Raw genomic sequence first — 18,955 nt, forward strand, 5'->3', positions numbered from 1 at the left:
CCTTAATTGACCAGCAGGAAATTGGAGCATTCGTCATCTGAGAGAGACAGACAGACAGCCTACTATAGCGAACAAAAATATAAACGCAACATGCAACAATTTCAACGATTTTTAAAAATGCGCTGCATGGTCAATACGACGCCTGCATTGGCCATACAGCATTTACTGTTGTGAAGGAAGTTGTCAAGGAAGTGAGTTTGTGTTTTACAGGACCTTCCGCCCTCAACTACTGTTAACCAATCATGTAAATGCTGAGCTATACGGAGCACTATGCATTGTTACAACATTGGAGAGGCACACGGCGATGTGGTAACCTCTGGGGCTCCACAATTACGTCACACCATCCATAAGGCACCTCCAACACTTTAGAATAATGCATAAATTGGCTCTTACAGTTCATATAAGGAAATCAGTCAATTGAAATAAATTCATTAGGCCCTAATCTATGAATTTCACATGACTGGGCAGGAGGGGCGTGGGAGGGCATAGGCTCACCCACTGGGGAGCCAGGCCCAGCCAATCAGAATGAGTTTTTCCACACAAAAGGGATTTATTACAGACAGAAATACTCAGTTTCATCAGCTGTCTGGGTGGTTGGTCTCAAACTATCCCGCAGGTGAAGCAGCAGGATGTGGCAGTCTAATTGGTCTTTTGACCAGTCACATCAGATCTTCATATATTATATATTTTTCAGATCTGATTGGTCAGAAATATCAGAATTGGGTTAACGTTTCTGTGTATAACGGTTTGCCTTTTATGTCAGATACTGAAGGGAAGGGACAATTTCTAATCAATAGCTCATATTTTGAAAACTTTATTATGCCTTTATCTTAATCCTAAACTAAACTATGAGCCACAGAATATTTCAAGAGCCTCCCCGAGCAAGCACATAACGTTCGTCGAACCATTTGTTTCTTGGTGAGAGTGTGGTTGTCCTATGGTTATTTTGCCTACAACCTTCCCACACCTTTCTGGGAATGGTACAGGATAGTTGCTTGGCTTTGGAACAATCTCAGCACATTTAAGGAACTTGACAACAAAAAAAACATTTTCTTGTTATTTCATTACTTTAACAGAATGTTTCCTAAAAGTTAAAATATGGTACATTTAATTTCAATGTTCTAGGAACATTCTCCAACTGGTTTGACATTGGGAATGTTCTCAAATAGATGAAAGTTAGAAAAACATTCTTCTGTGGGAATTTCAGTACTTTTCTGCAGGTTTCCTTATGGTTCTATTTAAAATCATATTATCGAACATTAATAAAACTTTCCAGAAAAAAAACACAAGAAAACATTAACGTCCAAAGAATGTTATTTAAAAACGTATACATTCCGTTCTCAGTGTCAACAAAACTCTATCATTTATCTTGTAAAGTGTTTTCAGGCCCACTAATTGGCCACCCATAATCTTAATTAGTGCTCATTTCTGTTGAAATGGGTTATGTTTGAATAGATTAAAATTAACAGCTTTGTATGAGTTTAAAAAAACATGGCATCCTAGCACCATCCTGGTGGCGCAGTGGACTAATTCCATGGATAGAGAACAGAAGATCATATGTTTGAATCTCAATAAAAAATAAACCTGTTTGCATGATTAATGCCGAAGGAAATTCATTTCTGTGTGTCCAATCTGTACTCAGGGTTCAAAAAAGTTAACACCAAATAATAATTTCCACTGTAAGAACATTAAAGTGGCACTCCAGTCTCCTTTTCACCTCATTTAACACCTAATTTACTTAACAAAAGGCACATCTCAATAGGTGGTCCAGATAAGTCATGTCAAAGCACAAATGGCTGGGGGGGTATGGGCCTTTCCTATTTTGTTCTCTATTGTTCCTCAAGCAAGGGGGGGGGGGGCTTATAACATCACAAATTTGCATCAAACTCCTTGAACGACCTACACTTTGAGTTTGCAGTTGTGCAAACTGGAAACCACATATCCTGAGGCTGCATTTATTGTAGCTGGAGTCTTCAACAAAGCCAATTTGAGGAAAACACTACCGAAGATTTATCAACACATTGCCTGTAGTATTTGAGCTTCAAAATCTCAACCATTGTTACTCTCCCTTCCCGGGATGACTACAAGGCCCTCCCCCGCCCTCCCTTCTGAAAATCAGATCACGACTCCATTCTGCTCCTCCCTTCCTATAGTCAGAAACTCAAAACAGGAAGTACCTGTGCTAAGGTCTATTCAACACTGGTCTGACCAATCGGAATCCATGCCTCAAGATTGTTTTGATCACGCGGACTAGGATATGTTCCAGGTTGCCTCTAAGAATAACACTGACACGGTGACTATTAAAACCTACCCAAACCAAAAACAATGGATAGATGGCAACATTCGCGCAAAACTGAAACTGTGAACCACCGCATTAAACCACGGCAAGGTGACTGGGAATATGGTTGAATACAAACAGTGCAGTTATCCCCTCCATAAGGCAATCAAACAGGCAAAACGTCAGTACAGAGACAGTGGAGTTGTATGTAGCAGGGACCCATGACAAAATTGGATTACAAAGGGGAAACCAGCCACGACGCAGAGATCGACACTACGCTGATCCTCAACACAGGGGTCCCATTAGAGTACGTGCTCAGCCCCCTCCTGTACTCCATGTTCACCCATGACTACGTGGCAACGCACCCCTCCAACTCAATCCTCAAGTTTGCAGATGACACAACAGTAGCAAGGTGAGGAGGTGAGGGCCCTGGTGGTGGTGCCAGAAAAATCACCTCTCCCTCAACAAAGCAAAGGAGCTGATCGAAAACAGCAGAGGGTGCACCCCCTTATCTACATTGACGGGACCGCAGTGGAGAAGGTGGAAAGTTTCAAGTTCCTTGGCGTACGCATTACTGACAATCTGAAATGGTCCACCCACACAGACAGCGCCTCTTCAACCTCAGGAGGCTGAAGACATTTGACTTGGCCCCTAAACCCTCAAACTTTTACAGATGCACCACTGAAAGCATCCTGTCAGGCTGTATCACCACCTGGTACGGCAACCGCCCACAACAGCAGGGCTCTCCAGAGGGTCTGCACAACACGCCACCAGGTACACACTGCTTGCCCTCCAGGACACCTACAGCACCCGATGTCACAGGAAGGCCAATAAGATGATCAAGGACATCAACCACACGAGCCACAGCCTGTTCACCCGTTATCATCCAGAAGGCGAGGTCAGTACAGATGCATCAAAGCTGGGACCGAGACTGAAAAACAGCATCCAACTCAAGGCCATCAGACTGAAAAATAACCATCACTAGCCGGACTCCACCCAGTACCATGCCCTGAATTTAGTCACTGTCACTAGCTACCACCAGGTTACTCAATCCTGCACCCTAGAGACTGCTGCCCTATGTACATAGACATTGAATCACTGGCCACTTTAATAATGTAACACTTGTCACTTTAATAATGTTTACATACTGTTTTACTCATTTCATATGTACAGTGCCAGTCAAAAGTTTGGACACACCTACTCATACAAGGGTTTTTCTTTATTTTTTACTATTTTCTACATTGTAGAATTTTATTTACTTATTTTTATTTCTTCTTTATTTAACCAGATAAGCCAGTTGAGAACAAGTTCTCATTTACAACTGCGACCTGGTCAAGTTAAAGCAAAGCAGTGCGACAAAAACAGTCAATAACACAAAAGAAAAGAAAAATCTTTATATTTATGTACAGTGTGTGCAAATGTAGAAGAGTAGGGAGGTAGGCAATAAATAGGCCCTAGAGGCGAAAATAATTACAATTTAGCATTAATACTGGAGTGATAGATGTGCAGATGATGATGTGCAAGTAGAGATACTTGGGTGCAAAAGAGCAAGAGGGTAAGTAATAATATTGGGATGAGGTAGTTGGATGTGCTATTTACAGATTGTCTGTGTACAGGTACAGTGATCAGTAAGCTGCTCTGACAGCTGATGCTTAATGTTAGAAAGGGAGATAAGACTCAAGCTTCAGAGATTTTTTGCAATTCGTTCCATTCATTGGCAGTAGAGAACTGGAAGGAAAGGCAGCCAAAGGAAGTGTTGGCTTTGGGGATGACCAGTGCAATATACCTGCTGTAGCGCATGCTACAGGTGGGTGTTGCTATGGTGACCAGTGAGCTGAGATAAGTTGGGGCTTTACCTAGCAAAGACTTATAGATGACCTGGAGCCAGTGGGTTTGGCGATGGATATGTAGTGAGGGCCAGCCAACGAGAGCATTCAGGTCACAGTGGTGGGTAGTATATTGGGCTTTGATGAGAAGAGTGTTGGAAGCTATTTTGTTAATGACATTGCCGAAGTCGAGGATCGGTAGGATAGTCAGTTTTACGAGGGTATGTTTTTCGGAATGAGTGAAGGAGGCATTGTTGCGAAATAGGAAGCTGATTCTTGAGTTAATTTTGGATTGGAGATGCTTAATGTGAGTCTGGAAGGAGAGTTTACAGTCTAACCAGACACCTAGGTATTTGTAGTTGTCCACATATTCTAGGTCAGAACCGTCCAGAGTAGTGATGCTAGTCGGGCGGGAGGGTGCAGGCAGCAATCGGTTGAGGAGCATGCACTTAGTTTTACTAGCATTTAAAAGCAGTTGGCGGCCACGGAAGGAGTGTTGTATGGCGTTGAAGCTCGTTTGGAGGTTTGTTAGCACAGTGTCCAAAGAAGGGACAGAAGTATACAGAATGGTGTCGTATGTGTAGAGGTGGATCAGAGAATCACCCGCAGCAAGAGTGACATCATTGATATATACAGAGAAAAGAGTCGGCCCGAGAATTGAACCCTGTGGCACCCCCATAGAGACTGCAAGAGGTCCGAATAATAGTTAAGACATCAAAATTATGAAATAACACATATGGTATCATGTAGTAACCAAAAAGTGTTAAACAATTCAAAATATACTTAATATTTTAGATTCTTCAGTAGCCACCCTTTGCCTTGATGACAGCTTTGCACACTCTTGGCAATCTATCAACCAGCTACAGGCGAAATGATCACTTCCGGTCTCAGAACGTTTAAAAAATGTTGTGCTTTACCAGTCAGGAAAGATATGGTTTTCTTCTCAGTAGCAATGGGAAACCCAAAACTTAAGTTCCCACAACTTCCAAGGAACCAAATGTGCTAGCTGGGTCCTTAAAGGTACAATATGCCAAAATCACTCTGCCATTTCCTGGTTGCTGAAATTCTAATAGTTCTCCTAATTTCAGCTTATGTGTCAAAACAAGCAAGTATAGTGTTTAGAATCATTGTACCATCTAAACTGCTGTAACCAAAATTGTAGTATTTACAGCTGATGAGGCTAGAGTATCAAAATCAAAAGTAAAAGACAGAAAAAACGAAACATTAGAACGTGAAGCACAGAAATAGAGCACATAGAACAAATCTACTGCTTCTTAGACTTGCTTTCAATGAGAATGACAGATCTATAACTTACATTCGTATGTGAATTTGGTCCGGGCCCCAAAAAGTTACATATTGCAGGTTCAAACACCAACCAGCCCACATTTAATGCAAAGTGACAGTTTATTTGTTATAAATAGAATATCAAATACTCCCTTCAGTTCGAGACAGAAGGCGGTCCCATGTGGCAATGTGTTGTCATTTGTATTGTCCACGGATCATTATTCTGGCCTAATTACATACATTTACTCTACTGACCCAAACCCACTCACATAGTTTTCCATATAAATAAATTACTGTTAAACATGTACACGTTCCCTAAAAAGGGTGTTGTTCTGTCTGTCTTTCTGCTTACCTGCTGGAGTGAGTGGTGGGGGTTGGGGCGTATGGGGGTGGAGGAGGTGGGAACTGGGACACCCTTTTCTCTGAAAAGACCCTTCTGGAACTTCCTGAGGCTAACCTTCCCATCCAGGTCAGTGTCCAACTTCCTGAAGAGGGCGTCCAACTCCTGTGTGATAACGCGTAGAGTCAGGGGTTAAAAACATGAAGTCAAATTCAATACAGAAACCAGATACAGAGAGAAACCAGATACAGAGAGAAAGATTCAAACTACCAAGATTCAAACTACCAGATACAGAGAGAAATATTCAAACTAACAAGATTCAAACTACCAGATACAGAGAGAAATATTCAAACTAACAAGATTCAAACTACCAGATACAGAGAGAAAGATTCAAACTACTCATATCTAGGATAACACACCCAATATATATACAAAAGTATGTGGACACCGGTTCAAATTACTGCAATCGGCAGTTTCAGCCACACCCGTTGCGGACAGGTGTATAAAATCGAGCACACCGCCATGCAATCTCCATAGACAAACATTGGCAGTATAATGGCATTACTGATGAGCTCAGTGACTTTCAATGTGGCACTGTCATAGGACGCCACCTTTCCAACAAGTCAGTTCGTCATATTTCTGCCCTGCTAGAGCCACCCGGGTCAACTGAAAGTGCTGTCATTGTGAAGTGGAACTGTCTAAGAGCAACAACGGCCCAGCCGTGAAGTGGTAGGGCACACAAAGCCCACAGAACGGGACCACCAAGTGCTGAAGTGCGTAGCGCGAAAAAATTGTCTGTCCTCGGTTGCAACATTCACTATCGAGTTCCAAACGGCCTCTGAAAGCAACGTGTGAAGCTCGTTGGGAGCTTCACACAAGCCTAAGATCACCATGCCAAATGCCAAGCATCGGCTGGAGTGGTGTAAAGCTTACAAATCTGTGTTTGGCAGATGCCAGTAGAACGCTACCTGCCCCAATGCATAGTGCCAACTGTAAAATTTGGTGGAGGAAGAATAATGGACTGGGGCTGTTTTTCATGGTTCGGGCTAGGCTAGTTCAAGTGAAGGGAAATCATAATGGTACAGCATACAATGACATTCTAGACGATTCTGTGCTTCCATCTTTGTGAAAGGCCCTTTCCTGTTTCAGCATGACAATGTCCCCATGCACAAAGCAAGGTCCATACAGAAAAGGTTTGTTGAGATCGGTGTAGAAGAACTTGACTGGCCTGCACATTGCCCTGACCTCAACCCCATTGAACACCTTTGGGATGAATTGGAACTCTGACTGCGAGCCAGGCCTAATCGCCCAACATTCGTACCCGACCTCACTAATGCTCGTGGCTGAATGGATGTAAGCCCCCGCAGCAATGTTCCAACATCTAGCGGAAAGCCTTCCCAGAAGAGTGGAGGCTGTTATAGCAGCAAAGGGGGACCAACTCCATAATAATGCCCATGATTTTGGAATGAGATGTTTGATGAGCAGGTGTCCACATACTTTTGGTCACGTAGTGTATCTTTGGCAAGTAACCACTGACTGCAGTCAGATGATTCCCTGCCTGTCTCCCTGAGGTGTGCACTCTTTTACTCCCCCTCATGGATTAAAAAGGAATGGACTGATGTATACTGGTATAAGAGGTATTGATGAAACTCCTTTGGCCCATATTTACACTAATCCAATGTCTTTGATCCCTTGACGGGGAGTCAGCAAGTACACAGATCTGGGAAGTAGGGAATTAAAACAGCCACTTGCTGAAATGTTGGGCTGGCCATACCTCTGAATTCAGGTCCTGCAGGCCAAGGTGGTCACAGACCAGGGAGAGTTCCTGTCTGTTCAGAAAGCCTCCTCCTCCTACTCCAAGCTCCTCCCATACTGCCCTCATCTGGCTGTCTGACACCTCGGCCCCTGGCCCAGGGGATTGGAGTGGGCTCCTCGAACTGTCCCGCTTCCATCGCTTCTGCTGCCCTGAGACACACGTACAGATGTTAGGATGAAATTCCCTCAAAGAGTATAGCATTAGACTGTATGAATAGAGCTTGGAGTTTTTCCTGATCACATGACCTAACTAGGAAAACTCCTGTTTTGAAGACTGAATGTACAATTAAGTAAACTTGAAAAATATTTAAGTACCTTGTGCCTCAAAGGTTTGATGGATGGTGTCCTTATGGCTTCCGGTTTCCTCATCTGACTTGAGACTCTGGAAGTAAGACAAAGAGTGTCACCAAGTGTTCAAAACTGGAACAACAACTACCTTGCCTAAATGCTGACCCATATGCCCGTCCACATACAGTATCATAATCTGGCTATGTTGTTTAGTCAGTGTGTCGGACACGTGTGAGAACTGCACTGTGAAAGCTAGTTTACCCTACTACTAAGTGTATGCGAGAGAGTTTGTACAGCAGATGAAGTGTGTTTGTGTGTGTGTGTGTGTGTGTAAGTGTGCCTGCTAAGTGCCCTCTAAATACACCTCTGGTGTCTTCAACCAGGATCTCAGCGATCACTGCCTCATTGCCTGCGTCCGTAATGGGTCACCGGTCAAACAACCACCCCTCATCACTGTCAAACGCTCCCTAAAACACTTCAGCAAGTAGGCCTTTCTAATCGACCTGGCCCGGGTATCCTGGAAGGATATTGACCTACTTCCGTCAGTAAAGGATACCTAGTTATTCTTTAAAGGTGCTTTCCTCACCATATTAAATAAGCATGCTCCGTTCAAAAAATGTAGAACTAAGAACAGATATAGACTTGGTTCATCCCAGACTTGACTGCTCTTGACCAGCACAAAAACATCCTGTGGCGTTCTGCAATAGCATCGAATAGCCCCCGAGATATGCAACTTTTCAGGGAAGTTAGGAACCAATATACACAAGCAGTTTGAAAAGCTAGCCTTTGCTTTCCTAACAGAAATGTTCCTCCTGTATCACAAACTCCAAAAAGTTCTGGGACACTGTAAAGTACATGGAGAATAAGAACACCTCCTCCCTGCTGCCCACTGCACTGAGGCTAGGAAAAACTGAACAGCTGATGTTCTGAAAAAGCTTCAAAATCTGGACCCCTACAAATCAGCTGGGCTAGACAATCTGGACCCTCTCTTTTTGAGAGGATTGAGAGGATTTTTGCAATTGTTGCAACCCCTATTACTAGCCTGTTCAATCTCTCTTTCGTATCGTCTGAGATCCCCAAAGATTGGAAAGCTGCCGTGGTCATCCCCCTCTTCAAAGGGGGAGACACTCTAGACCTTAACTGTTACCTACCTATATCTATCCTACTCTACCTTTCCAAGGTCTTTGAAAGTCAAGTGAACAAACAGATCACTGACCATTTAGAATCCCACCGTACCTTCTCCGCTATGCAATCTGGTTTCTGAGCTGGTCATGGGTGCACTTCAGCCACGCTCAAGGTCCTAAATGATATCATAACTGCCATCGATAAGAGACAATACTGTGCAGCCGTATTCATCGACCTGGCCAAGGCTTTCGACTCTGTCAATCACCGCATTCTTATCAGCAGACTCAACAGCCTTGGTTTCTCTAATGACTGCCTCGCCTGGTTCACTAACTACTTCTCAGACAGAGTTCAGTGTGTCAAATCGGAGGGCCTGTTGTACCGACCTCTGGCAGTCTCTCGGGCCGACTCTTTTCTCTGTATATATCAATGATGCCGCTCTTGCTGCGGGTGATTCTTTGATCAACCTCTACGCAGACGACACCATTCTGTATACATCTGGCCCTTCTTTGGATACTGTGTTAACAAACCTCCAGATGAGCTTCAATGCCATACAACTCTCCTTCCATGGCCTCCAACTGCTCTTAAATGCAAGTAAAACTAAATGCATGCTCTTCAACCAATTGCTGCCCGCACCTGCCTGCCCACCCGTCCAGCATCACTACTCTGGACGGTTCTGACTTAGAATATGTGGACAACTACAAATACCTAAGTGTCTGGTTAGACTGTAAACTCTCCTTCCAGACTCACATTAAGCATCTCCAATCCAAAATTAAATCTAGAATCGGCTTCCTATTTCGCAACAAAGCATCCTTCACTCATGCTGTCAAATACCCTCGTAAAACTGACTATTGTCATGGAAAATTGCGAGATTATGTTATAGTGCTTGAAAGATTATATTATAATCTTTGTATTGCATTAGACTGGTTGTTTTATTTCAACAGAATAGAATCTGTCAACTATTGTGTGTTCAGTGTTCCACTGAGGATGGGCCTCTATGAGATAGCACTGACATGTTTTTGTACTTTGAAGTTCCAGGAACGAGATTAGAACCTCGTTTTAGAGACCAAACTGAACCATAATTTATAGCTAATGCTATCTGGCTATGGGATACACCTTTCTCAAGTAAAAGGCCCTTTGTGAAGTTTTCCTATGATCTGTGGTTCGTCATGTAAGTTGAGAGGGGTGTATCTTTTCTATAAAGATCTCAGTTGCCATTATGTTGACACTCAACTTTTCATTAAAGATAGTGAATTGTTGAAAGTCACAGGGCTATGGTGAAGCTCATATTATTAAACATGAAGTTTAAGTATAACTCTGACTGGTGTGTGGTTTGTGACTCTCCTCATTTGGTAATAAAGGAAATTGCTACGACACTATCCTACCGATCTTCGACTTCGGCGATGTAATTTACAAAATAGCCTCCAAAACTCTACTCAACAAATTGGATGCAGTTTATCACAGTGCCATCCGTTTTGTCACCAAAGCCCCATATACTACCCACCACTGCGACATGTATGCTCTCGTTGGCTGGTCCTCGCTACATATTCATCGCCAAACCCACTGGCTCCAGGTCATCTATAAGTCTTTGCTAGGTAAAGCCCCGCCTCATCTCAGCTCACTGGTCACCATAGCAGCACCCACCCGTAGCAAACGCTCCAGCAGGTATATTTCACTTGTCATCCCCAAAGCCAACTCCCCCTTTGGCCGCCTTTCCTTCCAGTTCTCTGCTGCCAATGACTGGAACGTATTGCAAAAATCACTGAAGCTGGAGACTCATATCTCCCTCACTAACATTAAGCATCAGCTGTCAGAGCAGCTTACAGATCATTGCACCTGTACATAGCCCATCTGTAAATAGCCCATCCAACTCTCATCCCCATACTGTTTTTATTTATTTATCTTGCTCCTTTGCACCCCAGTATCTCTACTTGCACATTCACCTTCTGCACATATACCATTCCAGTGTTTAATTGCTATATTGTAATTACTTTGCCACCATGGCCTATTTATTGCATTACCTGCTTAATCTTACATAATTTGCACACACTGTATATAGACTTTTCTATTGTGTTATTGACTGTATGTTTGTTTATTCCATGTGTAACTCTGTGTTTGTGTTGCACTGCTTTTCTTCATCTTGGCCAGGTCGCAGTTGTAAATGAGAACTTGTTCTCAACTGGCCTACCTGGTTAAATAAAGGTGAAGTAAAAAAATAAAATAAAAAGAGATAAAGCTGAAAGCGAGTGCTATCCTGTTAGCATGACCAAGGATAACAGAGAGAAAAACCCAGCTAAAACATAACGTTCTGAGAACCATATGTTTCTTAGAGCGTGGTTGTCTTTTGGTTATTTTGCATACAACCTTCCAACAAGAGTTGCTTGGCTTTGGAACATTCTCAGCACATTTAAGGATCTTGACAAAAAAAACATGATTTTCTTAGTATTTCATTACTTTAAACACGTGTCAAACTCATTCCACGGAGGGCCGAATGTCAGCAGGATTTTGTTGCACCCTTGTACTTGATTGATGAAATAAGGTCACTAATTAGTAAGTAATTCCCTCACCTGGTTGTCTAGGTCTTAATTGAAAGGAAAAACCTGCAGATACTCGGCACTCCGTGGAATGAGTTTGATACCCCTGCTTTAACAGAAAGTTTCCTAAAAGTTCCAACATGGTTATATTTAATTTCATGTTCTAGGAAAGTTAAACTGATTTAACATTGGGGAATGTTCTCACATAGTTCAGAGAAAGTTAAGAAACAGCGTTCTTCTGTGAGAATTTCTGTACTTCAGCATAATGTTTCCAAGTGGTGTAGGGGAGGGTATATGCAGGTATACACTGCATACCCACTTATTTTTGAGTGAGCATTGTGAATACTAATTTCTTTCTTGTAGTGGAGGCATACACCCTGTCAATTAAAGCTGCAATATGTAACTTTTTGGACAACCCAACAAAATTCACATAGAAATGTGTGCAATCGATCTGGCATTCTCATTGAAAGCAAGTATAAGAAGCAGTATACAGTGCCTTGCGAAAGTATTCGGCCCCCTTGAACTTTGCAACCTTTTGCCACATTTCAGGCTTCAAACATAAAGATATAACTGTATTTTTTTGTGAAGAATCAACAACAAGTGGGACACAATCATGAAGTGGAACGACATTTATTGGATATTTCAAACTTTTTTAACAAATCAAAAACTGAAAAATTGGGCGTGCAAAATTATTCAGCCCCCTTAAGTTAATACTTTGTAGCGCCACCTTTTGCTGCGATTACAGCTGTAAATCGCTTGGGGTATGTCTCTATCAGTTTTGCACATCGAGAGACTGAAATGATTTCCCATTCCTCCTTGCAAAACAGCTCGAGCTCAGTGAGGTTGGATGGAGAGCATTTGTGAACAACAGTTGTCAGTTCTTTCCACAGATTCTCGATTGGATTCAGGTCTGGACTTTGGACTTGGCCATTCTAACACCTGGATATGTTTATTTTTGAACCATTCCATTGTAGATTTTGCTTTATGTTTTGGATCATTGTCTTGTTGGAAGACAAATCTCCGTCCCAGTCTCAGGTCTTTTTCAGACTCCATCAGGTTTTCTTCCAGAATGGTCCTGTATTTGGCTCCATCCATCTTCCCATCAATTTTAACCATCTTCCCTGTCCCTGCTGAAGAAAAGCAGGCCCAAACCATGATGCTGCCACCACCATGTTTGACAGTGGGCATGGTGTGTTCAGGGTGATGAGCTGTGTTGCTTTTACGCCAAACATAACATTGTTGCCAAAAAGTTAAATTTTGGTTTCATCTGACCAGAGCACCTTCTTCCACATGTTTGGTGTGTCTCCCAGGTGGCTTGTGGCAAACTTTAAGACACTTTTTATGGATATCTTTAAGAAATGGCTTTCTTCTTGCCACTCTTCCATAAATGCCAGATTTGTGCAATATACGACTGATTGTTGTCCTATGGACAGAGTCTGCCACCTCAGCTGTAGATCTCTGCAGTTCATCCAGAGTGATCATGGGCCTCTTGGCTGCATCTCTGATCAGTCTTCTCCTTGTATGAGCTGAAAGTTTAGAGGGACGGCCAGGTCTTGGTAGATTTGCAGTGGTCTGATACTCCTTCCATTTCAATATTATCGCTTGCACAGTGCTCCTTGGGATGTTTAAAGCTTGGGAAATCTTTTTGTATCCAAATCCGGCTTTAAACTTCTTCACAACAGTATCTCGGACCTGCCTGGTGTGTTCCTTGTTCTTCATGATGCTCTCTGCGCTTTTAACGGACCTCTGAGACTCACAGTGCAGGTGCATTTATACAGAGACTTGATTACACACAGGTGGATTGTATTTATCATCATTAGTCATTTAGGTCAACATTGGATCATTCAGAGATCCTCACTGAACTTCTGGAGAGAGTTTGCTGCACTGAAAGTAAAGGGGCTGAATAATTTTGCACGCCCAATTTTTCAGTTTTTGATTTGTTAAAAAAGTTTGAAATATCCAATAAATGTCGTTCCACTTCATGATTGTGTCCCACTTGTTGATTCTTCACAAAAAAATACAGTTTTATATCTTTATGTTTGAAGCCTGAAATGTGGCAAAAGGTCGCAAAGTTCAAGGGGGCCGAATACTTTCGCAAGGCACTGTATATGTTCTATGAGCGCTATTTCTATGCTTCCCGTTCTTAAGTTTAGTTTGTGTATTTTACTTTCGGTTTTGTACACCAGCTCCAAGGCTTAAAATACAATATTTTTGGTTATGGAAAATATATTTCACAGCAGTTTAAAATGGTACAATGATTCTCTACACTAGCTTGTTTTGTCACAAACTATTCAAATATTAACCAAGAAATGGCTTAGCGATTTCTGCATAATGCAGCTTTAAAAATTAGCTACAAATATTAAAATGTATTGAAAAATATATATATATTTTGACAGTATTGAAAAACAATCCTGTGGCTTTTTCCAAATACCCCGGTATACGGTTTATACAGTATACCACCCAAGCCTAGTTCTAAGAATGTTATTTAAAAACAAATATACAACAGGTGGGTCTAATCCTGAAAGCTGAGTGGTTAAAACCGCATTCCAGCCGGTGTCTTTTCCACAAGTTACCACCGGCTAAATCTATTACGTTAAAATGCCTATTGACTCTTTTCCATCTGATTGCGCAATCCCCTGTCTCATCAGCCCAGCCAGGCAACTTGATCTCCACTATAAAAAGCAGCTAGACATTATCTCACATTTCCTTTAGACTAAAATATGTTTTCAACAGCAGAGATTTGTATAAAAACCTTGGGGTTTCTCTCCGACATTTGCAACATTGAATTTGAAAATTGAAGCTCCAGCTGTCCCATAATGACGTGTCGGGAGTTGAGACATGACAGACAGCTTCAGTTTGAAGTGATTGTGTTAGCTGTGTTTTTGGCTAGCTCCTCTGAACAACAGTGTCCTGACGAGACAGCACATTTTCTATGCCAGGCGAAATCGCACCTCACTAGCTAATTGTTATGGATGTATCCAAATAAATGTCACCCGAAAACAGCTTAAACAAATGCAGCTACTGTTGTTATTCTGGCTGCACTGTTTGACGTGACTGTAAGTTAGCCATATTTGGCTAGCTAGCAAGAAAGGGATAAGAATGTTGCCAGCCAGTATAGCAATGGAACATTTAGAATGAACGACTGGGTCGTGTCCACAGATACAGAACAAAAAGACTGAACGACTGGGTCGCATCTCTGGCAACCGAACCAATAGAACAAACGACCACCCGGCTTGGGTAGCAACCCTAGATTTGTGTCAAGACTATATCTTGTGGAAGGATGAAATAAGTATGAATACATTTATCAAAATAACATTTTAATGAAAATATGTCAATCATATTGGTTGGTAACCCGTACCCATATATGTTGGTAACCCGTTGTATAAAAGTGAAAATGCCCTTGAAGCTTTTGAAGTTTGAGAGTTTTGAAGTATGACTTCGTTTCCACAACCAATGTGAAAACAAAAACATTATGTTCCCACAACTTCCAAGGAACCAAATGTGCTAGCTGGGAATGAACTGACCATAAGGAATTCCACCATGCCAACATTACTTCTGCTACACTGAGTAAAAACAACCAGCAGATTGTGATTCCAGCAGTCTCAAGAGTAGACTGGTACTACCCAGCAGCACATGTGGCCGTTGGCTCTCACACAGTGGAGCTTATAGCCTCCTCCACGTGTGTGTGTATACTTGCTGCAGACTCTTACTAATTATGGTCTACATAATAGCCTATCTGAAGGGATGAAATTCAACTTAAGTTAGCAATGGATTAGTTATGGAAGTTAATTATTGAGTACCGTCTTACTCATAGCAGTCTCTCTTTCAGGCTGGGAGGCACACTTACAGGGTTTATAACACAATATCTTCACTTTTTTTAAAGGATGAATATTCGCATGGTTTGTATCAGACATAGCTTGTCAAGGGAATGTCGTGAGGATTACAATTCAACTAATGTCCTAAATGTTGTGTATAGCCAAATATGTAGTGTGTAAAATAAATATACCTTTGTTATTAACTATAGTGAAATAAAAATGTAATCTAACCAATTATGGTTGTCGCCATGTTCCCTTTCCAATCTTTGGTTTGTTGCATTTTAGCGCCAACCAGTGGTATACAGAGGCAAGTTCCAAAGCACTTTGTAGAATGAAATGCATAACTTCAGTTTATTATGTAATACCAAATTCCATAATTATGTAACCAAATTAATCCTGGTAACACCTAAAACAAACAGAATTTGTGGGAGAATCGGTTGCTACCCATCTTGGTTCAAAGGTCAAATTTTCCCCCTCAAAATCTTTGAAATGTACAGTATCATCTCAATCAATCCCATGTGGAAGATGGGTGTATTCATTTCATAGCTCCATTATAAGATATCAATCTGGGCATGGCCCCAAGCTGCAGCACTACATCAGAAACAGGCCGCTCATCATGACGCAACAAGCCACCGTCAATCATCATCAGCTTTAAATATTGAACAATATTACGTAACTCATCCATGAAAGGCTTTTCAAACGGGAACACTGTGATGGTTTCAGTATTGGCTACTCTCTCTCTCATTCTTGTTATACCTCTCTCTCCCTATCTAATCATTGTGGTTCTCTCCAACACATGGCAGGGCTACACTTGGTCAGTGAATTTATTATTGTTGTCATCAGCACCACTTCGGGGTCGGAGAGCACCATTGTGCTCCTTACTGCAGTGGCTCGAGGCTTAATAAATATAATCGAACTCTGTACCAACACAAACTGGTGGGAAGTGATGTAGACAGCTGAGAAGGGTAAGACATGACTAATCCTCTCAACATATCAATAAAGAAACATTCAAAAGCAATCCTTTCAGCTGGATGAATGAAATCATATTGCTTATGTCTGGAAGTCAACAATAGATTGAAGACTCTTGACAACCAGCTTTAACCAGACAAAAAAGGAATTATCTGTCTGAATTGAGAGCATAAAGAATTCTCAACAAATAGAACGTGAGATAAAAGGTGAGTGGAAACCGGTGCTAATTTAAGCAAGCCAGCCTAATGGGACACTAATATTAACATGTCCTTGAGAAGGGTCCTTCGGGAATTTAACCCGGACGGCACGCTGCATCGTAGGAGGATGTGTAGACATAAATGTAGGTTGTGTATGATAACTAAATAAGACATATAAAGTGACGTAAAGAGGAGGGTGAGCTTGTGTGAAATATTTAACAGGACCGGTTCAATTATTTACCCAACAAGGGCTAGCTGTTGGCGACATTCCACCACAATACTTTCACAAGACATACGTGTCTTTCAGCCCAACAGCGGTGAACGATTTATCAACTCCCCAGCCCAATTAATCCACCCCTCCCCAACTCCAATCACATAGTTCACCCAGACTGTATGTTCCTGTTACCAAGGAGTACCCATCTCCTGTAAGGGAGGGGATGCCATACAGTAGTTCCCTCTCTATCTTCCAGTAACTAGGAATCCACCAAGGCTTAAAGCTGCTTACGTATTGCCTTAAACTGCTGGAAATGTTAACTATTTAAAAGAGATTATTGGTGGAGAGCTTAATGAGAAACATGGCACGGGGATCTATCTGGCACTATGGCCTGACGAGGGAGAGAGGGGCTTTGGAAAGACGTAATCTCTCAAGCTATCAGAGATAGTCAATGCAGCGTTACATAAAATATCTAAATATTTCAAATGGGACAGAAAATCTGGGATAACAGAATAGGTTTCTAAAATGAGAGCTGTGTTAACAGGAAGCGGCAGACAAGTCAACCCTTGCTCGTTGTGTATTATGTCGTTAATGTATGAATTTTCATAGATAAATGTGCGAAATGTATATTTTCATAATCAAAATCTCCATTATGTAACTCTTACTTCAAGTAACCTACTGAATCCAGACTCGAAACAGAAAAACTAACTATGCACACACACAGAGAGACAGCGAACAACGGTGGCCGACGGCAAAAGGGCCCCAAACATTTCACTCTCAGCAGGGATTTCACACTGCATCTTTAACACTTTTAACACTGACAGATACCCCCCGTCACCCACCACCATGACCTTTCCTTCACTTGTCTTCTACTGTTATACAATTTAGAGGCCAAAACAATGGGCCTTCAATAGACATGATGTTGTGAGGTAAGCACACAGCAACCTCCAACCATGACTTTTCCTGGGCCTCATTACTGTCATTTCACACCTAAAAACAATGTAATAAAATGTGATGAAACTATTGGAACCAATGAAAGAATAAGCCATGGAAGAAGGGAGAGAGGAAGAAACAGAGGGACACATCTTTGATCCTTAGCCAAACAGTGAAGGATGGATGGTGTGGGGTGGGAGCGGGGGCCACCAATGAGGGCTGCCAGTAGCACATTCCATATAATCCCACTTCCTGAGTGTGGAGTAGGACCGTCTGGCCAAAACCCCATGTACTCCTGAGATTCTACTCTCCCACTCTGTCTGAAGAGTGTGTCAGCCAGAAACATATACTGTATATTTGAGACAGGCCTCACCCAGCACCAGCACAATGCACCATTCATTGGGTACACATGAGAGAAATGGAAGTGAAGCACTGAGTTGGGAATTTCTCTCCAAACAGTCAGATCTTCTCTAGGCCCTGGCCCAAGCTTGAGAACTCAAGAGTCAGCTATCTTTCTTGGCATCTCTCAAATGATGGTGCATGGCCACAATGTAAACACAGCAGACAGAGGGTGAGAGGGAGGGATTAGGAGCAAGTCTCTTACCTCCACACTCTCCAGAGAAGTGGAGCGTCGGAGTTTGGCCCTCCTCACGCCAGAGGGAGAGAGCTCCTTCTGCTCTGTCCTGAAAGGAGGAGAGTCCTCCAATTCAGCTGGGAGCTCAGAGTCGGGCCTGTCAGGACGAGACCGCCGGCCGTAGCGCTTGGTTCCCTTCACAAACTTGGGCTTCACCTCCTCAGGAACAACTAGAGAGGAGAGGAAAGAAAGGAGGTGGGGAAGGACATAGAGAGATGCAGTGGTTAATTGGTGTCTACTATGATATTACAGTAGAATGCCTTTATATAGAAAGGAATATTTTAGACCGGCTGGGCATTTTTTCTGCCCACAATTACAACTGCAAACATATTCTCACAGAAGCTTGGCAATGTTAAGTTACAAAGTAACAAGGGAGAGAGTCTATAGTGAAGGTCTAAATTAGAGATTGTATAACCAGAGATTTGCCAAAAACATTGTTAAACACACTCTTTAAAAGGGCATGTCCCCAGAAACTAACTTGGCAATAAACTTCATCATACTGTAACATTCTGAGGGAAATGAGGGAACTCTGCTGCCCTCCTAGATCCTCCTACTGCAATCCCCTATAATCCCCAACTCAAGAAACACATTTCAAAATACTATAACACATACCAATGAGTTGTCAAATATTATTCAGAAATCATATCAAGTGAAAAGCTGTACAATAAATGATATCTCAACTGAGTTAGGATTTGTTAAAGGTACA

At 42.1% G+C, this 18,955-nt stretch overlaps 1 protein-coding gene across 4 annotated transcripts in view; it reads right to left on the reverse strand.

The window, feature by feature from the left end:
• The window catches only part of ninl (ninein-like), a 52,788-nt gene that overhangs the window by 23,027 nt on the left and 10,806 nt on the right, over positions 1 to 18,955 (reverse strand). For all 4 annotated transcript variants that reach the window (XM_021608877.2, XM_036983326.1, XM_021608893.2 and 1 more), the window contains exons 4-7: positions 18,220 to 18,419; positions 7,859 to 7,925; positions 7,503 to 7,693; positions 5,741 to 5,893 (exon numbers count right to left, since the gene is read on the reverse strand). In XM_021608877.2, the coding sequence (XP_021464552.2) occupies positions 5,741 to 5,893; positions 7,503 to 7,693; positions 7,859 to 7,925; positions 18,220 to 18,419 (611 nt within the window). The remainder of the gene's footprint in view (positions 1 to 5,740; positions 5,894 to 7,502; positions 7,694 to 7,858; positions 7,926 to 18,219; positions 18,420 to 18,955) is intronic.

Source organism: Oncorhynchus mykiss, chromosome 1 (assembly GCF_013265735.2).
Source record: "Oncorhynchus mykiss isolate Arlee chromosome 1, USDA_OmykA_1.1, whole genome shotgun sequence".
NCBI lineage: Eukaryota > Metazoa > Chordata > Actinopteri > Salmoniformes > Salmonidae > Oncorhynchus > Oncorhynchus mykiss.